The 23,882-nt window shown below is 42.4% G+C and overlaps 1 protein-coding gene and 1 pseudogene across 40 annotated transcripts in view; one reads left to right on the top strand and one right to left on the bottom strand.

Annotated features, from left to right (window-relative positions):
• The window catches only part of CMKLR2 (chemerin chemokine-like receptor 2), a 54,043-nt gene extending 31,839 nt beyond the window's left edge, over positions 1-22,204 (top strand). For 17 of the 40 annotated variants that reach the window (XM_008259021.5, XM_089329990.1, XM_089329985.1 and 14 more), the window contains 2 exons: positions 14,004-14,086; positions 20,614-22,204. In XM_008259021.5, the coding sequence (XP_008257243.1) occupies positions 20,642-21,709 (1,068 nt within the window). In that variant the 5' untranslated portion in view covers positions 14,004-14,086; positions 20,614-20,641 and the 3' untranslated portion in view covers positions 21,710-22,204. Of the gene's footprint in view, positions 1-1,392; positions 1,442-1,998; positions 2,102-5,149; positions 5,289-14,003; positions 14,087-20,580 lie in introns of those variants that run through there. The other 23 variants (XM_089329984.1, XM_089329986.1, XM_089329993.1 and 20 more) reach the window with 9 other exon arrangements.
• LOC100345161 (ATP synthase peripheral stalk subunit d, mitochondrial pseudogene) lies at positions 4,741-5,457 on the bottom strand (annotated as a pseudogene).
• Positions 22,205-23,882: the final 1,678 nt, after the last annotated feature.

The following is a 23,882-nucleotide window of genomic DNA, read 5'->3' on the forward strand; positions in this document are numbered from 1 at the left end:
ATGTAAGAACGATGTTAAAATTATTTACAGTACAGTTATTGCTATATACTGTTTACTCCCAGAAAGAATTTGCAGATTAAGGTCTCAGAAATGATTCTTGCCCTCTTATTGCTAACCCTGCTCAGAAGATAGGTAAATGGAAAAGATGCCATAGCATGAAATAAAGTCAAGGTAAAGAAAAGAGCTCTTGAAGTATTATATGTTGTTTACCATTGAACCACGATCTTTTATTCTCTTCCCTCCCCCGCACCCTCACCTGTCTTTCTCAAAGAAAAGTGAGAAGAAAAGAGAAAGGAGTTAGGGCTGTAAGCACAAATGCTTTCCTTTCTTTCCAGTTCCACAAACTTACATGTGAAGAACGGGTTGGGAAGTGGAAATTCTATTTCTTGTAAAGTTCTCCGGCTGTTTTGGGCATTGCTGATGTTTATAACCTTCTCTCACAGATGTTACATTTTATGAAATGTGACTCATTGGGGTGGTACTTGTATCGTTAGATGGAAAGAAATCCCTGAGGCTGGGTGATTACACAAGTCTGCTTTGCTCAAAACCTGAAATATTTGAACAGAATATTTCCTGGGGAAAAAAAAAAGTCAACAAGACTTTGCTGTACTTAAAGGACCAGAAAAACCAATAATTTCAGATTCATTCTTTTCTGTGGGAGGAATAGGAGTGATAGGAGTGTGATGATACTCTTGCTTGGAGAGATTTTGTTTCGTTTGCAGTATGCTTTTAATTTATGTAGGCTTTTTGTTTCAGGTGGACCTTGGTCCCTATCTTTTATCTAATGTGCAACAAAAACTTTTTTTTTTTTTGACAGGCAGAGTTAGACAGTAAGAGAGAGACAGAGAGAAAGGTCTTCCTTTTTTCCGTTGGTTCATCCCCGAAATGGCTGATCTGAAGCCAGGAGCCAGGTGCTTCCTCCTGGTCTCCCAGGCAGGTGCAGGGCCCAAGCAATTGGGCCATCCTTCCTGGGCCACAGCAGAGAGCTGGCCTGGAAGAGGAGCAACTGGGACAGAATCCAGCACACCAATCGGGTCTAGAACCCAGGGTGCTGGCACCGCAGGCAGAGGGTTAGCCAAGTGAGCCACCTGGAGTTCTGTTTTAAATGTCTGCTCTGGGCAAAGCACTGAATTTCAGAAGCATAGAGAGTAATAGAAGAGAGAGAATAGATTGTCCTGCCATCTTTGACCTTCTGAGAAGCAGAATCATGTAGAACTAGAAGCCACCTGTATTTTCCACTGGGACCCTACTGACAGGGTGACTTGTCCAAAGTCACAGATCCAGCAATGTTTAGAACTAAGACTTAGAACATCTAACCTGCGTTCCTCTTTTCTTTCTTTCTTTCTTTCTTTCTTTCTTTCTTTCTTTCTTTTCTTTTTTTTTTTTTGACAGGCAGTGGACAGTGAGAGAGAGACCGCGCTGATCCGAAGGCAGGAGCCAGGTGCTTCTCCTGGTCTCCCATGGGGTGCAGGGCCCAAGCACTTGGGCCATCCTCCACTGCCTTCCCGGGCCACAGCAGAGAGCTGGCCTGGAAGAGGGGCAACTGGGACAGAATCCGGCGCCCCGACCGGGATTAGAACCCGGTGTGCCGGCGCCACTAGGTGAAGGATTAGCCTATTGAGCCGCAGTGCCGGCCTCCTCTTTTCTTTCAAAATACTGGGCTACTTAATAATTGTGGGCATAAATGCAGTCAAGTGACATGGCAGGTTGGAACTAGAGTAAGGCCATCGAGGCAAAATCTAAACAGAGCACCATAACCCTCAGTAACCAAAAGTAAGACCAAAAAATCATAATAAACAAAATGTTAATATTTTGTTTTATTATTTTACTATTTGAAAGGCAGAGAGACAGACAGACAAGAGATATCCCATTCCTTATTTCACTCCCCAAATGCCCGGGACTAGGCTAGGCCAAACCTAGGTACCAGAAACTCAAAATGGGTCTCACACATGGGTGACGGGGACCAAATTACCTGAGCCATCACCTGCTGCCTCCTAGGTTACATGTGCGTTAACAGGAAACCAGAATCCAGAACAGAGTTGGGAATTGAACCAAGGTACTCTGATATGGAATGCGTGCATCCCAAGTGGCAACTTAACTGGTAAGACATATACCTATCCCATTCGTCAAATTTAAAAATGAAAACAGGGTCCTACCATTCACTTGCACAATGCAACCTCACTTATCTCACCCATCTCAGCCCTACATCATAACATCTGAGTTTTGGAATAAATCAAGAAGGGAAAGCACTATGGAAAATATTCTCTTACCTGGGGTAATTATAAGTAAATCCTTGAATGTGTAGGGTGATGTCTAGATATTCAGAAATAGATCACAAACCTTTGTCCATTGTGATGTATTGAGATAAACTAGCTCCCATTTGTTTTAAGAAAAAAATTGAGGCTGAAGAGAACTTAGGGGGAAGACTTAAGAGATGTGACTGCAGGTCTCACTAACCTGTAGAGGACACTCTTCCTATAACAAACATGGTTCCCTTCAAGGGCTCTGCTAGGCAGAGGACAAAACAGAGTCTTCAGAACCCCAGGAGGCTTTGTTTAGAGCAAGAAACTGGGTAAAAAATTATTGTCCACTTTTTAATTTTTTTTAATTTTATTTATTTATTTGAGCGGTAGAGTTACAGACAGAGGGAGAGACAGAGAAAGGTTGTCCCTCCATTGGTTCACTCCCCAAATGGCCGCAATAGCCGGAGCTGTACCAATCCGAAGCCAGGAGCCAGGTGCTTCTTCCTGGTGTCCCATGCGGGTACACGGGCCCAAGGACTTGGGCCATCCTCCACTGCTTTCCCAGGTCACAGCCGAGAGCTGGATTGGAAGAGGTGCAGCTGGGACTAGAACTGGTGACCATATGGGATGCTGGCACTGCAGGCAGATTAACCCACTGTGCCACAGGGCCAGCCCCTTTTAATTTTCTTCTCACGTTCATGTCCTATGCCTGAAATGTTAGCGAGGACTTGGACATATACTACTATTTGAAAGTGACTTCAGGGACTGGTGCCGTGGTGTAGTGGGTAAAGCTGCTGCATGGTCCAGATCAACAAGAGAGAACAAAAGAGCATTGGGACTTAACCTGCTATGGAGCAGTATGGGGTATTCATTACCTATGTATCCTCTCTTCATATATCCCTCAGAATCCAGCTATCATAGGCTGGATGGGAGTTGGTTCAGGTTTCAGGCAATCTGGGTCTTCAGAAGTCATCTTTCAGAGACTTTAGCAGCAGAAATCAAAACTAGCCCCAGGAATAGAATAGATCTCAGGCAAATATGGGCCTCTGACACAGTACTAACATAGTTATGACAGGAAGGCCAAGTTAAAAACCGTTCTTACAGACCAATTCCACTGGGCCTAGAAGTGGAGGTGGGAAATGGGGAGCAATGAGGAAGAGTCTAAATGGCTTTCTCTTTCTCTTACCACTCTGAACTTCTTCCTTCTTAGCCATCTTCATTTACATAGAAGAGTGGTTGATTTTTTGTTTTGTTTTGTTTTTACACAACCATGGATAGAACTCTAGAAAAGGAAAGTAGACATCCTCTAAACTCAACATCATTGTCAGAAACTCTGCTGGCTTAAGCACTCTTTTTTTTTTTTTTTTTTTTCCTAAGATTTATTTATTTATTTGAAAGTCAGAGTTACACAGAGAGAGAGGGAGAGGCAGAAAGAGAGAGAGGTCTTCCATCCAATTGTTCGCTCCCCATTTGGCCGCAGTGGCCAGAGCTGCATCCAAAGCCAGGAGCCAGGAGCTTCCTCCTGGTCTCCCATGCAGGTGCAGGGGCCCAAGGACTTGGGCCATCTTCTACTGCTTTCCCAGGCCATAGCAGAGAGCTGGATCAGAGGGCATTAACCCACTGTGCCACAGCACTGGCCCCAGCTTAAGCACTCTTGAGGAAGGTCTCCTATACCCCAGTTGCTTAATGATTAAGACCATATGCATTTCCTGTTGGGATAAAAATTTTAATCATATCAGCGTACCAGCTGAATGATTTTTATAAATTCTTTGTTTTTCCTAATCTTTCATTTCCTAATCTGTAAATAGAGAACATGGGCTCAAAAACCTGGTATCCATCATAATAGAATCTTGCCCTTACAGGATGATATTAAAAGCATCCTTAGTGCATCCATCAGTACCTCCTACAGTATTCCCATAGGTCCAATCTCCTTAGTCCTCACCCAATACAATGCATTCTCCATGTCTAGTTTGTTGTTTGGTAGGCTTTTAACTCTGAATTTTGAATACATGTAAGCTCTTGCTTCTCCTAAGCCAAAATTTTCCTGACTATTGTGCCAAAGTTTTTTGCCTCAGTTCCAAGATCAAATCCATGGAGAATAAATGTATTACCTTGTTCTCATCTTCAAGTGTCCGAAGACAGCTATCAAAAGCCTTATGTCTTCCTTTCTCATGGTTTCTTCAGCCATTCCAACAAGATGTAATTTCAGTTGCTTCCCTCATTCTCCTGAGTCCTTGCTTGTGCACTCTTTCAGTTTTTCAGCAGCAGTCTTTCAAAGTCTGTTTTGCAGAACTCAACATACTCCTAATGCAGATGGATCATGACAAATGGGATGCTACAGTTGCTAGCTTTGTGTTCTTTGCCATAAAATAATTAAAGATGTTTATGATGGATGTCTCTAAACCATCTTCATAATGAATCTGACACACAAATTGTTTACTTGTGATCAATGAGCAAGTCTCTTGACTTGTGCTTTATCTTTCACTTCTATATTTTATCCCAGACTCTCCCCTCTCTCCTCCTAGGAGGAAGAAAATACCAATATTTTTAACTGTGTATATTTCATTTTTGATGTCCAGCATTTGCAATATAAGGGCCAGGGCTTCCTCCCTTCCTCAGTTTTATAAATTCTCAATCGGCTGCTCAGGCCAATACTGGAATACTTCTTTTTGTCTGATTTGGTTTCTGAGAAGACTTCATTCAAGTCCTCAATGGTCATTAAATCAAAGGTAGTTATGGTCTTCATCTTATCCAGCTGTTTCTCATATTCCTCAATCCTGGGCTTAGAGAGAGACATGAACTCAACACAGCTTCTCACATCTTTTTCCTCAGCATCCACTGGGACGGTGCATTTATCCTCAGGCACAGGAACCTTCAGAGCATTCATCCTCTTCTCAAAGTCATCCACCAAGCCAGCCTTGGCCACGTTGGCCTTGTAGGATGCCCAATCAACAGATAACGGATTATCAGGGAGAGCTACCAACTCGGAGCTGAGGGTCTCATTCCAGGACTTCAGGGAGTTAGCAGTGACCTTGTGGTTTCGAGGTATGATCTCCCCAAAAGCTAGCTGGTCGATAGCTTTTAGAGCAAGTTTGTGCCTCACCATCTTGTAGCCTTCACCAACCTCAGCAACTCCAAAAAGCAAAAGTATTTTCAAGCCTACTCTTTCTTGTATGATTGAGAGGAAGTTCTAGATCTATTATCCTTTCTCCTCTCCCCACTTTCTTATTGCTGTGTTGAAGCAACATTACTGTTGCTAACAAAACAAGTTTCCTTTTTATCCCTGTCACTAAATTCACTGATTACCCCTCTGGATGGTGAGCAGTATTGTTTTTGTAAAGAGGTGCAACCTCAATGTATTCTGCAAATTCTCTGACTACTATGTTATCTTCTTTGGGAGAATAACATTCTGTTCTTTCAGAGAAGCTATGTTGATGTAAATTAAAATAAGGATATAGTGAATGCAAACGTATTTTCTACCCTAAACTGGGCATTCCCCCTGGGCTGCTATAAATGTCATTGACAATGTGTGATTCAGAACCAAAACATCTTTACTGCCAAGTCATGAGGAAATAGAAAGCAGAGATGTTGCAGCACAAAATTCCACTGTGTGGGCTTTTCTGAAGCATATCTTGGGCTCCAGAGATTTCGGATCACAGTTAAGATTCTCGAGCCACACAAAACAGACAGTGGTGTTTAGTAGTTTTTAATTTTTTGAAAGGTGGATAGTATCTATTTGTGAGAAGTTTTAGAATCTGTTAGCTACTCAGCTGTGATTCTTGCTTCCAAAATCAGTTCTCTAGACATACTTTGCCCTGAAGGCACTAAAAAGGTATTTAAGATTTAGTTTTGCTTGTTTGAAGGGATGAACACACCTGCGACAGAAGTTTTACAATACAGATCTCTAGTAGTTGTCCAATACATGTCCTACAAAAATAAAGGCAGGTGTTATAGAGCAGCAGGTTAGGGCGCTGCTTGGGACTCCACATTCCGTGCTGGAGTGCCTAGTTCTAGTCCCAGCTACTCCATGCTTCTGATCTAGCTTCCTGCTAACGTGCCTTGGAGGCAGCAGATGATAGCCCAGGTGCTTGGATCCCTGCCACCCACATGAGAAACCCAGATGGAGTTCCTGGCTCCTGGCTTGGGCCTGCCCCAGTCCTTACTGTTGGTGGGCATTTGGGGGATGAACCAGCATCTGCAGATGGCAGACTTTTTCTAGCTCTGTTATTCTGCTTTTCAAATAGATAAGTAAATAAATCTTTTAAAAAGTAAATAAAGTTGCAAAAGTCCTGTGCCATTGAGGTTTTCAAATTCAGTGCCCACATTCTTCCTTATAAAAAGTTACTTGTATGTATAAAAATCCCTTTTTAAGAAAAATACGGAGTTGGTGATTTTTCTCTACTGTGACCAAGATTGTGAAACTTTACATTGTTGATAGGGTGATTCTTTCCCAGACTCTTGGTAAGATTGAAGGAGAAGTGAGATAAAGACCTAGACTACAACCTTTAATCAAAGATGAGAAGTAAAACAAATATAGTATTATCCAGTATTCTATTTTCTCACCACTGTTAGCAAGATATGGGGATAAACGTGGCATTTAAGGGTCAGGCACAGAGGTCTCCAGCTCAGCAGGCATTTATCAGTAAGCATGCAGATCCAACATTTTTAAAAATATGAAGCTCACAAAACAGCATATTTTTAAATCGCTACTTAAAATAGTCTACCTCTTTTTAATATTCATTTTTTTATTTTGAAGTAAGAGGGAGATATACAGAGGGTGATCTACCATCTGTTGGTCACTCATTAAATGCCCAAAATATCCGGGATTTATCTAGTCTGAAGCATGAGCTGGGAACTCAATTCAGTTCTCGCACTTAGGTGGCAGGAGCACAACTACTTGAGACACCACCTGCTACCTCTTAGGGTGCACACTAGCAAGGAGCTGGAATCAAAAGTGGAGCTTGGACTTGACCCCAGGCAGTCTGGTATGGGATGTGAGTCTCTTAACTAGTGAGTAGTGTCTTAACTGTTATACCAAATGTCTGTCCCTCCCACCCTTCTCTTGAAGTAACTCAATGAAATCCCAACCTGGGCAGGTGTTTGGCTCAGGAGTTAAAAAATTGCTTGAGGGACCAGAATTATCGTACAATGGGTTAAGCCTCCATTTGCAACAATTAATGCCCGCTATTGTAGTACCAGTTTGAGTTCCAGCTATTCTACTTCCCACCTGGCTTCCTGCAAATGAACCTGAAAGGCAATGGAAGGTGGCCCAAGTACTTGGGTCCTTGCCACCCATGTGGGAGACCTGGATGGAGTTCCTGGCTCCTGGCTTCAGTCCACACATTGCAGGCATTTGAGGATGGAAGATCTCTGTCTCTCCCTCTCTGTTTCTCTGCCTTTCAAATAAATAAATATGTCTTTAAAAAGTAAAAACACTGCTTGGGATGGTCACATCCCATATTAGAATGCCTGCTTTCAAGTCCTGGCTCCATTTCCAATTCTGGCTTCCTGCTAATGCATACCCTGGGAGGCAGCAAATGATGGCTCAAACACTGGGGTTTCTACTACCCATGTGGGAGATGCAGGTTGAGTTCTGGGCTTCAGACCTAGCTGTAGCCATTGTGGCTATTTGAGGAATAAACCAGTGAGTGGAAGATCTTTCTCGACAGTTTCTCTTTCCCTCCATCTTTGTCTTTCAAATTAGATGAAAATAAATAGTTTTTTAATTAAAAAGCAAAGAAATCCTGCTCTCTTTACTTTCCCCTTTATTCTTCACCTCTTTTAGTCCTAAACTAATAATAGTCAATACATATAATTACTGAGTATGCTTTATGTGCCAGGCACAGAGCTAATGACCTTTTGAAGATTTCCTCATATGCTCATCACAGCAACCTTATAAGTTAGGAAAAGTCAGAGAGAGAGAGAGAGAGAGAGAGAGAGAGAATGAGAGAATCTTCCATCTGCTAGTTCACTCCCCAAAGGGGCACAACAGCTAGAGCTGGGTTAAGCCAAAGCCAGAAGTCAGGAACAACTTCTGGGTCTCCCTCAGGGGTGCAGGGACCCCAATACTTGGGCCGTCTTCCACTGCTCTCCCAGATGCATTAGCAGGGAGCTGGATCAGAAGTGGAACAGCCTGGACTTGAACTGAGGCCTAAATGAGTTGCCTGCACTGCAGATGTTGACTTAACCCGTTTGCAGGAAGCTGGAATCAAGCTAGAGCTGAATGTGGAACCCAGGTATCCCACTTTAGGAGACACAGATTTTGTATGCCAGGCTAAATGCGTATTTAGTATTTTTTTTAAGGGAGAAAATTTCTCTTTTCAAACCTCACTGCCTTTCCAACTGAACAAAACATTTGTATGCTTAAAATCAGCTTACTTTTCTCTCTGAGGTAGATACTCAACGCCAACTCCATAGAAATGTTACTGTGAAAGTTATACTCAGTTCAGTAAATCTTCCTGAAAGATTCTATTCATTTCCTACATGAATGTGTCTCAAATATATCTCCTTCATTTCCTTTCTAACTCTTCCTGTCTGAGGCCTTTCCATTTTTTATTTCAACTGTGTCAACAGTCTCTGAACTGATAGCCTTACTTAAATTCAAATTCGTTTTGAATTCATTTCGCAAACTACTGCCAGATGAACTTCACAAAAACAAAGATTTCATCATGTCACTCCCTGTTGCAAACATTTTTATTTGCTCCCAACCAGCAATGGAACAAAGTCCAAATCTTTAAGCAAGACGTTCAAAGGCCTTTATCATCAGTTATATTGTCTCTTTCCAGCCAAACCAAAATACTTTCATTCTTCCTAATAAATCAAAGAAGGCTGTCATTTGCACTACGGCCTGGCATTAAGCAATAAACAACAGATAGGCAAGATGGTTTTAAAGGAAACAGTATGCTAGGGCTTGGCAGGAGAGGGTACACTCTGACACTCAGTTGTTCCACCACCTGCCAACCACCTGGAGCTGTCTATATCGCTGCCCACTTTTCAGTTTCAACTTAAACCCCCTCTGCTCCTTTGGGATAAATATACACAGTATCTTTAAAAACTGTTGCTGTACCTCAGTGTATTTGGAATGGAGATTGTTCATCTAAAGGACAGCAAAATATTCACTGGTGTCAATTATTCATCCAAAGAACAACAAAATATTTCACTGGTGTCAAACATCTTGAGGACCCTCTGGGTGTGGTATATGGTTTGTGTCTGATAGTGAAAATTACTAAGCACTGTCCCAAATGCCCTTCCATTATGCATACACATACATAAATGCTTTTCAAAAGATCTTTCTTCTCCAGGGCTGGCACTGTGGCTCACTTGGTTAATCCTCCACCTGCGGCACAGGCATCCCATATGGGCACTGGGTTCTAGTCCCGGCTGCTCCTCTTCCAGTCCAGCTCTCTGCTGTGGCCTGGGAGGGCAGTGGAGGATGGCCCAAGTGCTTGGGCCCTGCACCCTCATGGGAGACCAGGAGGAGGCCCCTGGCTCCTGGCTTCGGATCGGCACAGTGCCGGCTGTAGTGGCCATTTGGAGAGTGAACCAATGGAAGGAAAACCTTTCTGTCTCTCTCTCTCATTGTCTATAAGTCTACCTGGCAAATAAATTAAAAAAAAAAAAAAAAGAGATCTTTCTTCTCCAAGAAGACAGCCCTTGGAAAATAGCATGCTGATCATGTTTGCTTGGTCATGGGCTTCTGGCTTTTGCTAGGCAGTTTCTCATATTGATGTATTCTTTCTTTTATTTTTTATACTTACTTTTAAAAGATTTATTAACTTATTTGAAAGAGAGAAAGAGATATCTTCTATCCACTGGTTTACTTTCCAAATGCTCGTAACAGCCAAGCCTAGAACAGGCTGAAGCCAAGAGCCAGGAGGTCCATCTGGGTCTCTCACGTGAGTGGTGGGAATCCAAATACTTGAGCTATCATCTGCTGCCTCCCAGGCACATGAGCAGGAAGCTGCATCAGAAATGGAGGCATTTTGATACAGAATGTGGTTATCCCAAGTGGTATTTTAACTCACTCTGCCACAACATCTGCCCCTTGGTAGATTGTTTTTATTCATTCCTGTTATCCAATCAAAGACAAAGCACACATTCCCTCAAGGATCCTTATGGCTTTAACAGGAGATATTTCATCTCCTGAATTCTTTTTACAAGGTATAGGGGGAAATCAGCACAGATAATCCACATAGACAAAGGTCAGCAGTATCCAGTCCTTCTGTTCTGTTTACAGCAGGTTAGAACCTCAAATTCCTTTAGATTATGTTAGGTACATGTTTTGTAATGGTCCATACAGCCATCAACTTCAATGTATCTCATTAAATTAAACTTCTCTCTCTGTTCACCAAATTTCCTACCAGAAGGAATTTTTGTGTTTTGCCAAGGTAGGTGAACAAAATATTTTTCTATATAGCCACTTCTCATCTAAAGCCACATTTAAACGTTTAATATACACATTTCTACCAGATGTCTTTCCCCCAAATCATCTGGATTTTATAAACTATTTGCTACTACATTTCGTACCAGTGTTCTTACAGTAAAATTTATTCATTCAGAAAAGTGTTTCAGCTTTAACCTCTATTAAATCTGAAGCCAATTTGTTTAATTCAATAAATACTTCCCTGCTCCAGAACCAGACAAGTAGGCATTTGAGTATATGGAAAAAGATAACTCACGAATGTGATCACTTGGGTCCTCACTATAGCTGAATCCCTGCAGGAAATATGCTCCTTGACCTACTCAGGAAACCAAACCACTGGCTTCTTAGATGGTTCTCTAAACTTTGCCCCACACTAAATATTTTTGACATGTTTCTCATAGACTTGAGTGGACATAATGTGTCCACAGTGCAGCTTGGTAGTTATTAGAGTGCCTATTCACAGATTTTAAGACCATGGAGATCTTTATTAAAAGTCTTTATTGCCGTCAGAATTATTTATCTGCCCTGCAGCAGCATCTATAGTTTGGCAAATACAGTAGCTATTTCCCTCTCTCTGACAAGTGTAAAAGCCTCAGCCTGACATTGTTATCATGCTCTTCCAAACTGAGAAATCTGACATCTCAATGGAAAGTTACTGCCAGCCAAGATTACTTGACTTTGCTTGTTTAATAAATGGCAATGTTTCCCTTAAACCTGAGTTTAAAAACCTGATGTCCACCTATTTTCCATCTTGATTTCTGGTGACTGTCCAACAGACTTCCTCAGACATCCCTTCAGTCCACCTCTGAGCCTTCACATCCTCCCATTACTGCTCAAAAAACTATATGTACATATATGCATATGTATATGTGTGTGCAAGCTTAGAGATGTCATGGGTTCAGTTTCAGACCATTGCAGTAAAGCGAGTCATAGGAATTATTTGGTTTATTAGTGCATATGAAAGTTGTATTTACACTATAGTCTATTAAGTGTGTGATAGCATTATGTCTAAAAATCCCATATATTCCTTAATTACAAAATAGTTTATTGGAGAAGTGGGTGTTTCCTCTATCAGTTATGATGCTGGTTGGGATGACTTTATCCCATCTGGGAGGGCCTGCCTTGGTTCAAGTCCTGACTCTGTTCCTGATTCCAGCTTCTTGATGTTGCAGACCCTGGGAGGCAGCAGGTGATGCTTCAAGTACTTGAATCTCTGCCATTCAATGTGGGAGACCTAGGCTGGTTCCTGGCTCCTGGCTTTGATTGGCCCAGTCCTGGCCATTTTGGGCATTTGGGGAGTGAACCATGGATGAGAGATTCATTCTCTCTCTCTCTCTTGCTCTCTCTCTCTCACCCCCCTCCTCAAATCAATAAATACAAATGAAAACATATCGGAGCAGATGTTTAGCTTCAGTGGTTAAAATGCCTGCATTCCATATCTGAGTACCTAGGTTCAGTCTCCACTTCTGATTTCTACCTCCAGCTTCCTTCCAGTACAGACCCTGGGAGGCAGTGGTGATGGCTCAAGTACTTGGATCTCTGCAACTCTCCTAGGAGACTTGGATTGAGTTTCTGTCTCCCTGCTTCACCCCCAGCACAGCACCATCCACTGTGGGCATTTGGAGAATAAATGCAGATGGGATCTCTAACTGTTGCTTTCTCTTTCTTACTCTCCCTTTCTTAGCCTCTCCAATAAGTTTTTAAGAAATATTTTATTGTTGGGGCCGGCACCGTTGCTCTCTTGGCTAATCCTCTGCCTGTGGCACCGACATCCCATATGGGTGCCAGGTTCTAGTCCTGGTTGCTCCTCTTCCAGTCCAGCTCTCTGCTGTGGCCCAGGAATGCAGTGGAGGATGGCCCAAGTGCTTGGGCCCTGCACCCGCATGGGAGACCAGAAAGAGGCACCTGGCTCCTGGCTTTGGATCGGCGCAGCGCTCCAGCCATAGCAGCCATTTGGGGAGTGAGCCAACGGAAGGAAGACCTTTCTCTCTGTCACTCTCTGTCTATAAATCTACCTGTCAAAATAAAAAAAGAATTCCTTTAAAAAAAGAAATATTTTATTGTTAAAATTGCTAACAATTCTTTGAAGTATTGGACAAAGTGGTGCCAATAGACTTGTTCAATAGAGGATTGCCTTTTCAGTTTTTTTTTTTAATGCAATATCTGCAAAGCACAGTAAAGAAAAATACAATAAAAATGAAGTATTCGTGTCCTTTCAGTCCAGCTCCCTGCTGGTGTGCCTGGGAGACAGTGGATGACAGCTCAGGTCCTTGGACCCCTGTGCTTATGTGGGAGACAACAGCTCTGGCTGTTGTGGCCATTTAGGGAGTGAACCAGCAGATGGAAGGTCTCCTTCTCTCTGTGATTCTGTGTTTCAAATGAAAGAGTAAATCTTAAAAAATGAATAAATAAATAAGCTTGTTATTGCCCCCACAGGAGCAAGGAGCAAGTCTTTCCTTCTTCTATAAGGGAAAAGTCCAATTTAAAAGAATTTCCATTTATCATAAAGCTTCCTCATGTCCCCTAAGGCTCAAATTAGCAGCTGAGTTAAATGTGGTCCACAGATGGCTTTTGGTTTGTTTTTGTTTTATTAATATTTATTTACTTATATATTTGAAAGGGTGAGTGACAGATAGAGTTGAAATCTTCCATCTGCTAGTTCATTCCCAAAATGCCTACCATAGCCAGGGCTGGGGCAGACCAAAGCAGGAGCTGGGAACTACCCAGATCTGCCATGAGGGTGGTGGGAACCCAAGTACTCATTCCTTGCCTCCCAGGAACATTAGCAGGGGAAGCAGCAGAGGATGGCTCAGGTGCCTGGGCCCTTGCTACCCATGTGGGAGACCTAGATGGTGTTCTAGCCTCCTGTCTTTGGCCTGACCCAGCCCTGGTCATTTTGGCCATTTGAGGAATGAACCAGCAGATGGAGGATCTCTCTCTCCATCTCTGTAACTGCCTCTCAAATAAATCGATACATCTTTTAAAAAGAGAGAGAGGGAGATCTTTTATCTGCTGGTTCATTCCTTGAATGCCCACAACAGCCAGGGCTATGCCAGGGCTGTACGCCAGGAACTCCTGGATCACCCATGTCGGTGTCAGGGACTCAAGTATTTGAGCCATCATCTGCTGCCTTCCCAGGGTGCACATTAGCAGAAAGTTGGATGGGAAATGGAGCCAGGACTCGAACCAGGCATATGGGATACAAGAGTCCTAAGTGGAGCCTTAACCACTATACTAAATGCCTGACTCATTCTATTTTTTCATCTTTCACTTTAATACACTGTGTAATTTACTTTTTAAATTATGTTTATTTTTTACTGTCCATCTCCGTCTGCTAGAATTTAAAATTGAAGAGGGAAGAAATAGTTGTCTTACTGAGTGAAGAACACCAATCATCCACATTTGCCAGTGCCTAGCAAAGGTAAGTACTTATGGGATGTTTCCTGAATGCATGAGTGATCAGCAGTTAGCAACAAAACTGGGTTACTGTTACGGGTTGAATGCTTGAACCCTCCAAAAGAGGTATGTTCAGATCCCAAACCCCAGTATCTCAGAATGTGACTTTTTTTTTTTTAAAGATTCACTTATTTATTTGAAAGAAAGAAATACAGAAGGAGAAGGAGAAGGAGAAGGAGAGAGAGAGAGAGAGAGAGAGAGAGAGAGAGAGATCTTTCATCACTGGTTCACTCCCCAAATGGCTACAATGGCCAGAGCTGGGCAGGTCCAAAGCCAGGAGCCAGGAGCGTCTCTGGGTCTCTCATATGTGTGAGGGGCCCCAAGCACTCAGGCCATCCTCTGCTGCTTTCCCAGAATCATTAGCAGAGAGCTGGATCAGAAGTGGAACAGCTAGGACTCAAACTGGCACCCAAATGGGATGCTAGCACTGCAGGTGAAGGCTTAGCCTTCTATGCCACACTGCCAGTCCCAGAATATGACATTCTTTGACATAAGGTCTTCACAAAGGTAATCAAGTTAAAATGAGGTCTTCATAAGGGGTCCTGATCCAATATGGCTAATGTCCTTATTGTCAAAGCTGGAAATTTGGACACAGACACAGACAGTCACACAGGGAGAATACCATGTGAAGATAAAGACCCAGATAGGATAACACTTGTATGATCCAAGGATGCCAGTTTTCCAGCAAGCCACAAGCATGGCACAGGTTCTCCCTCACAGCCCTCAGAAACACCTTGCCAGAGTTGGGTGTTTGGAAAAGTGTTTAAGTTACCACTTGGGAAAACAGCATCCCATATTGGAATGCCTGGTGTGGGTCCTAGCTCCTCCACTTCCAATACAACTTCTCACTAGTGTGCACTCTGAGAGGCAGCAGGTGATGGGTGAAGTACATGGGTTCCTGCCACTAATGTGGGAGACCTGGAGAGAGTTCCTGGCTCCTGGCTTTGGCCTGGCCCAGTCTTGACTGTTGTGGGCATTTGAGGAGTAAACTGCCGATGGGAGCTCTCTTTGTCTCTCTGCCTTTCAAATGACCATAATAATCAACCATGCTAGCTTCCAGACTGTGATACTACATTTTGGTTATTTTAAGCCATCCAGATTATGGTGCTTTGTTATGTGAGTCTAGGAAACAAATACAATTAATCTATAGATGTTTGGGCAGTTCTAAATTAGGTTTGGAAACCTAATTAGATTTGGAAATACTCATAAATTATAAAGTAATATACAAAATATAATGATTAAACAAGCATACGTCATGAAAGGGTTACCTGTCTGCTCAAGGACTCCATAGGACAGTGCCTAAATTATGCATTTCTTCTTTTCTGCACGCCATCCCAACCCTTCACCATCGCCATCACACAAATACATCTGCTCCAAGTTGAAGGAAAATTCCTAGCTTCTGTTTCTCAAGCAGGATTCCATTAGGCCAACTCATCTGGGAGCTTTTTCTCCAAGCCTGAACTGGCCCTTGGATCGTACTTATTTATGACCCTCTCCTTCGTGGTACGGGCTTTTGCTTGAAGGAATTGGGTTCAGGCAGATCACTCTTCCTCCAGATATCCACATGCTTTGCCAAAGGAGAGTGGGGGAGAGAGTGGTTGATGTCTTTCAGCAGGCGCTGTGGTGTTCATGCTCTCTAGCAGTGAGAGCAATGACTCTGCGAGAGGCATGGTGATCACGGGCTATCAGGGATCTTTTCAGGGTTTTTTTTTTTTTGGGGGGGGTGGGGGTGGGGGATGAGGGTCCTCTATTTACCACTTAAAATTTTATAAAATAATTCAGATCACCACCACCTAGGCCATTTGGCCTCACAATTGCTAAGAGTCTGAAAGAAGTGCTCATAGGTACCAGGAAGGAAAGTGTTGACACTAGGGAGAATCAGCCACCAGAATAAGTGAGAGGGCTGGGTCCCAGGCCTCAGGGCAGAAGCCAAATTTTGCTCACTGGAGTAGGGCACACAAAGGAAAGGATTCCTGGCAAGGAAAAAGCCAAGACTCTGGGGTGAGTGAAGGTTAGAGACTCTAGCTGTGACATTGATTTAGAAGTGAACTCACAATTTCTCGTTTGCAGCTATGGTTCTGAACAGGATTCACAGCACAGCCGATCATTTATTAAATGTTAAGTGCCTGTGATAAATTCAGACTTGTACTAGGCACTGCAGGGTGCAGAGATGATGGTTATTATTCTTAAGGAAATCACAGTCTGGTAAGGGAGAAATTAAAAATAAATCCAGGAGTAGGAATGTGGCACGGTGGTGAAGACATTGCTTGGAATGCACACTATCAGAGTGCCTGGTTTGAGTCCTGGCTACTCCACTTCTAATCCAGCTTCCTGATAATGCGCATCTTGGGAAGGAAGCAGGTTATGGCTTCCTTATCACTCACATGTGAGACATGAATGGAGGTCTGGGCTCCTGGCTCCTGCCTGGCCCAGCCCTGGCTTTTGCAGGCATTTGGGCAGTGAGCCAATGGGTGGACGATTTTTCCATCTTTCAAATAAATGGAAAAATAGATTAAACCTTAAAAAAAAAAGCTCCATAACAATACAGTTTGTTAGGTATAATAGAGGTATGACAGAAGGAGGAAACCTCAGTGGCTAAGAACTCAGATTCTAGATCCAACACATCTGAGTTTAGATCCTGATTCTACAATTGCAGGTTGAGTGACCTGGGATAAGTCACTAAGCTTTTCTGGGCTTCAGTTCCCTTTGTCAATGGGAATACTAGTACTTACCTATGGTATAGGATAGTGAGGAGGATCCAATTAGATCATACATGCCTGGTAGCCAGTAAATTTCCAATAACATTGATAATTATTTATAATAATAATGAGAATTATTACAGTTATTTGTGGAAAGTTAAAATCAGGAAATGAATCCAAGAAAAAGGTGGCATTTGAGTTAAATTTTGAAGAACAGAGAGGTTGGCTGGGTCTGGGGTTAGGAAGAAGCTAATGAATTGCTTGTATGTGTAGGATTTTTTTCTCCCAAATTATTTATTCATTTGAGAGAGAAAGAGTGAGAGTATATATGAACATTCCCATCTGCTGGTTAACTTCTCAGTAGGGGCTGAAACTGGGAGGCTAGAACTTAATCCAGGTCTCAAACATGGGTGGCAGAAACCCAATTTCTTGAGCCATCACCACTACCTCCCAAGGCTTACATTACAGGAAGCTGGAGTCAGGAGCTAGAGCCAGGAATTGAATCCAAGTACTCTAATGTAGGATGTGGGCATCCTAACCAATGTCTTAACTGCTAGGCCAAATGATCACCCCTGAATTTTTATTTTTATTTTTAATTGATACATGGAAATTGTACATATTTATGGGGTACAGTGTGACATTGCAATACATGTCTACAATGTTTAAGGATCAGATAAGGGTATTGGCATATGTGTCACCTCTGACATTTACCATTTGTCTTGGGAACATCCCAAATCCTCTCTAGTAAGTATTTTGAAACACACAATTAAGTGTTGCCAGCCATAGTTATCCTACTCTGCTACAGAACATTAGACATCATTTCTGCTATCCAACTGCACCTCTCCACTCCTGAACCATTTGCACTTGTTTTTTAATTATGCCCTTCCAGATTTCTTAAAAGGTTTTATGTAGGATGATGAATTCAGTGATAGGAAGTTTCTTTTTGAAATTTATTTAATTATTTATTTAAATGGTAAAGTGACAGAAGGAGAGATATTTCATTAGCTGGTTCACTCCCCAAATGCCTGCAACAGCCAGAGCTGGGCCAGGCCAAAGACAGGAACCAAGAATATGGGTCTCCTTGTAGATGGCAGGAACCCAAGTTCTTGGGCCATCATCTCCTGCCTCCCAGGGACATTAAAAGAAGTTGGATGGGAAGTGGAGTTGGGACTCAATTCTAGGCACTCTGATATGGGATGCAAGCAAGCCAAATAGCAGCTTAACCTGCTGAGCTGAGCCACAACACCCACCCCGAAGTTATGTTTGAGATGCCTGTGGGCAGCATAGGATGCTTTGACTCCCTCTCCCTCCCTCCCTCCTTTCTTTCTTTCTCTCTCTCTCTCTTTCGTTCGTTCTTTTTTCTTTCTTTCTTTCTTTCTTTCTTTCTTTCTTTCTTTCTTTCTTTCTTTCTTTCTTTCTTTCTTTCTTTCTTTCTTTCTCTTCTTTCTCTCTCTCTTTCTCCCTTTCTCTCTCTTTCTCTTTCTCTCTCTCTTTCTCTCTTTCTCTCTCTCTCTCTTTCTTTCTTTGAAAGAGTTAGAGAGACAGAGACAGAGACACATCTTCCATCCAAAGGTTTACTCCTCAAATGGCTGTAACAGCCAGGGCTGGGCGAGGCCTAAGCCAGGAGCCAGGAGCTTCCTCCAGGTCTCCCACATAGGTGCAGGGGCCCAAGGATTTAGGCTATTCTCTGCTGCTTTCTCAGGTGCATTAGCAGAGAGCTTGACTGGAAGAGGAGCAGCTAGGACTTCAATTGGTACCCATATTGGATGCTGGCATTGCCGACAGCAGTTTAACCTGCTGTGCCACAGTGCTGGCTCCAATTCTTTATGTTTTTAAAGATTTATTTTATTTACTTGACATGCAGAGTTCAGAGAGATCTTCTTCTTTCCCTGTCTCTCCCTCTGTCACTCAGCTTTCAGTCACACACATATGCACACACACACACACACACACATTGGATCTTTCATCCAATGGTTCACTCCTCAAATGGCTACAATGCATGGGTTGGGCCAGGCCAAAGCCGTCAGCCTGGACCTCCATCTTTCCCACATGGGTGGTAAGGGACCAGGTGCTTGGACCATCCTCTGCTGCTTTCCTAGGCACATTAGTAGGGAGCTGGATCAGAAATGAAGCAGCTGGTATTCAAGCTGGTGCTCATATGGCATGCCAGCAATGCCAGCCCTTCAAAATAAATCTTTAAGAAAAAAAATTAGAGGCTGGCATTGTGGTGCAGTGGGTTAAGCTACCAGGTGACCAGCAGTTTGTGAAGGGGCCAGAACAGAGCTGTACTCAGCAAGGCTCGGGGTGCTGAACAAAGTCCTCCAGACTGGCTGTTGCAGCAGCAGCAGTAGCAGAGGGTAGAGGAGTGGAAGCACAGAGAAATGTCATGAGGCTGCAGGAGCCCTGAGAGCAGAATTCTGAGTAAGGCAGAAATGAGCAGGGCTATGGATAAGCATAAGGGGCAGAGGAAAAAGTACCAAGAAGGCTGGCCTTGTGGCAAAGCAGGTTGAGCCTCAACCTGTGATTCTGGCATCCCATATGAGTGCCAGTTTGTGTCCCAGCTGCTCCACTTCTCTGCTAATGCGCCTGGGAAACCAGCAGAAGATGGTCCAAGTGCTAAGACCCCTGCATCCATATGGGATACCTGCAAGAAGCTCCTGGTTCCAGGGTTTGGCCCTGTCCAAGCCAGCCCCTGGCTGTGGCAGCCATTGGGGGAGTGAACCATCGGATGGAAGATCTCTCTGTCTCTCCCTCTCTCTCTAACTCTGCCTTTCAAATAAATAAATCACCAAGAAAATTGAAGAATCCAGAGTGTACTCAGCAAACTTTGTTTTGATTGAAAAACTGACATCCAAGTCTGATTTGCCTAGGAAAAAGTGGCCTTAGTAAGATAAAAAATAAAAAAACTAGGATGCCACAAAAGAAAACAGTTTGGGAGAAATTATGAGCCTAATAGATAAAATGTGATATGGATATAAATAAAGTAAAACTGATAATAAATCTTTGTTGTAAATTATTATAAAAAAGAATTTACCCAAATTAATTTAAGAACAAAGGAATTGCAGTAAAATAAAATTTAAATATTTAGTTTTATTCTGTGGGAGATGAATATACAAATTATGTGGTCATAATCAACTTTATCATAAAACACACCTTTTGTATGAAAAGTCATGCAAACTTTTATATATATATAAATGTACACACATACACACATATATATAAAATTCTGATTAACATGTTTGAATAATAAACCTACAATCAAAGCATCCTTGGATAGGAAATGGGGATTAAAATCTCCCATGCTTACCTGTTGTATCAGTTGGGTGGGTCTAGAAAGCAGCTGGAATTCTTTGTCTACAGCTTGAGAAGTCATGGCTTCAAGCGGATTTGAAAGTCATCACTGTGTTGAGTATTAATCTGTTTCCTTTTGCATTTGCCAAAAAATACTCATGCACAGTGGGACCTAATAAATGCTTGTTGAATGTTAATTTTCTCTCTAGTCAGGCCTACAAGCATTACAAACACAGAGACTGTAGCTGTAGTATCCAATCATTTTATCAATTACTAAATGCCTTATAAAAACAAACTCACAGCTTTTAGAGTAATAATCAGAATGAAACTGAGGCCCATCAAAACTTTGACAATTTTAATATAATCACAGGTCCCACCCAGAAATAGATTATGTTCAGCTGTTAAGGTGGCATGTTTTTGTTTTAATCTTCCTCGCTACGCACTGAACTTAAAATTTTTCTTTTCTTAGGATTTTTTCTTCTTCTTAAATCTGCTCCTGCAGGTTTCTTCATTCTCCACTTAGCAAGGTGATGGAAGATCTGGAGGAAACATTCTTTGAAGAATTTGACAACTATTCCTATGCCCTGGAATATTACACCCCGGAGTCTGAATTGGAGGAGAAGACCCACCTGGGAGCTGCTCACTGGGTCTCCTTGGTGTTATATTGTATAGCGTTTGTCCTGGGAATTCCAGGAAATGCCACTGTCATTTGGTTCACGGGATTCAAGTGGAAAAAGACAGTCACCACTCTCTGGTTCCTCAATCTGGCCGTTGCGGATTTCATTTTTGTTCTCTTCCTGCCCCTGTACATCTCCTATGTGGCCATGAATTTCCACTGGCCCTTTGGCATCTGGTTGTGCAAGGCTAATTCCTTCATTGCCCAGTTGAACATGTTTGCCAGTGTTTTCTTCCTGACAGTGATCAGCCTGGACCGCTATATCCACTTGATCCATCCTGTTATGTCTCATCGGCACCGAACCCTCAAAAACTCCCTGGTTGTTATCATATTTGTGTGGCTTTTGGCTTCTCTAATTGGTGGTCCTGCCCTATACTTCCGGGATACTCTAGAGTTCAATAACCACACCCTTTGCTTTAACAATTTTCATGAGCATGATCCTGACCTCACTAAGATGAGGCACCACGTTCTGACCTGGGTGAAATTTATTGTCGGGTACCTGTTCCCTTTGCTAACAATGAGTGTTTGCTACTTGTGCCTCATCTTCAAGGTGAAGAAACGAAGCATCCTGATCTCCAGTAGGCATTTCTGGACCATCCTGGCTGTGGTTGTGGCCTTTTTGATTTGCTGGACTCCTTATCATCTGTTTAGCATTTGGGAGCTCACCATTCACCACAACAGCTATTTCCACGAGGTGCTGCAAGCTGGAATCCCCCTCTCTACAGGTTTGGCATTCCTCAATAGTTGTTTGAACCCCATCCTTTACGTCCTCATTAGTAAGAAGTTCCAAGTTTGCTTCCAGGCCTCAGTTGCTGAGATACTAAAGCATACATTGTGGGAAGTCAGCTGTTCTGGCACAGTGAGTGAACAACTCAGAAACTCTGAAACCAAGAATCTATGTCTCTTGGAAACAGCCCAGTAAGTTATGACTTTTCCACAAATCAGTATAAGGCTTTTTGTGTGGGTCCCTTGACAGATGCTTTCACATTATATTTGGTTCCAAGATACAGAACTGACCATATATTTGTTGTTTTTGGTCAGTTTAATGGCATCACATTTATATGTCAACATAAAACTTAGGCAGGATCTGTGTATTTTTTTTTCCTGCAACTTAAGTGATTTGTGTCTCTTGCTAATTGTACCACAGTGAATTAAATCTCCACTGTTGAAGTTTTATGTTACTTTTAAAATCTTAATAACTTTTAAAAGTCCTAAATCTTAACACTAAATGATTAACTAGCTTCAAAAATGTTAAATCTGTTTAATTTTGCACAAGTAACCTATTAGACATTCTTAAAATGCTATATACTTCTTTCTGTAATAATCTATGTATATACACATTTATGAATAGTTGTAGAAGTTTGAAACAGTTTGTTCCAGTTAACTATTGATGCTTAATAAACTACCCCCAAACCTAGTTGCTTAAAACAGTAATTTATTATTCTAACTCACAATCTTAGGGGTCAGGAATTCAGACAAGGCCCACAGGGAGGTTCATCTTTCTACAATGTCTGGAGCCTCAGCTGGACTGGGATGATGCAATTGGCTGAGGTTTGCAGCAGCTGGGGGCTGGCTCAGCCACCCCTTCCCCTCAGCTCTTCCATTCCGATACTACAGAGTATCCAGGCTTCTTATAGGGCAACATGAGGCTTCAAGAGACCCTGGTGTTAACTTCTAGTCATCTTAAAGGCTGTGAGGAACACGAGCACACAGACCCAGCCACTGCCCTCTGTGGGTTAAAGCAGGTACAGGCCCGCCCAGATTCGAGAGAGAGGACAGAAATCCTGACGGAATGTCGACAAATTTGAGCCCACTTTTAATTCTCTACAATACCATTAAAAAATGGCTTTGGAAAATCAGTTATGTACAACTGATATGGGATAAGGTAGCTGGCTGAGCTGCAGGTCATGAACCATAAGCCCCTGCCCCATGTAATTCTATCCTACTTGTCCATTATATACCCCCTTTCCTGGGATGCCTTGTTTTCATCCAGGACCTGGGGAAAAGTCATCTTAAGCTCCACATGGAATTTTATGAACGTGTCATAAAACTCCCAGGTGACTGTACTACCTCATAAGAAGAGCTGCTAGGTCTGTCTCATTAGAGACCGAGACTAAAGGAGGTGCCAAGCTACTCCTTTCTCTGCTTCTCCTCCACCACTCCTTTTTTCCCTCTCTACTCAACTACGCCTACATGGTGTGTTTGCTTCCTCACCCTTTAAATAAACTATTATTTTGTGTACATGTGCCTGTTCTTAGATTGCTTCTCTAAGTAGAAGGCAAGAACCTGGAATAAAAAAAATTAGATCCTACCTCCCCCGCTTCACAAGTGCATTGAGATTTATGAGGACAAGAATAAACACACTGGCTTCCAGATAGGCTGACCCTCTTGTAATTTCAGAAAGCAGGGATGACATATTGATATATTCTCACTTCTATTCCTATGTTTTCATAGACACTGCAATACCAATGAAATACATCTTTAGATCGGTGCCCTCTTTATTATTTCCAGCATTCTGAGGCTCTCTGGTCCTCCGGAAAACAAGTGCTGCCCTCTGCTGGCCCTCATGATGTTGACAACCTGAAAATTCTTCCCATGGTTTTAGGTTTGGTCTTACTCACTGCATGCAAGTATTGTGCCTGGTGGAGATGATTTTATTCAATTATTGTGTGTGATTAAATAAATTCTCTATTTTATAGTTTCCCACATTCAAGGTAGTCACAACATACAACCATACTGAGAGGAAACAGCACTGACTGGTTCTACAAAAATCTGACGTAAAACAAAGCATTTATTCTATAGTCCATTATCTACAAAATTAGGGCTTTAAGAAATCAAACTCTTTTGTGAGAAATCACTAAAAAAAATAAAGCCAAATGTTACACATATACCAAATGAGCTGTTGATGGGGTTGTTTTTCTAATACTTGTCTATGATGACTCATCACTTGCCTAAACATAGTACCATCTTCCCACTAGTTGTCTTACCTGCACTCGGTTCAATCAGACTTCCACATCTACCTCCACAACCAAGTATGAGCCTTCACAAGAAAGAACAGCTTATAAGCCTGAGAGCCAGTTACCTGGATCATCTCC

This window comes from Oryctolagus cuniculus, chromosome 3 (assembly GCF_051225735.1).
Source record: "Oryctolagus cuniculus isolate XC-2025 breed Fujian yellow rabbit chromosome 3, ASM5122573v1, whole genome shotgun sequence".
Taxonomy (NCBI): Eukaryota; Metazoa; Chordata; class Mammalia; order Lagomorpha; family Leporidae; genus Oryctolagus; species Oryctolagus cuniculus.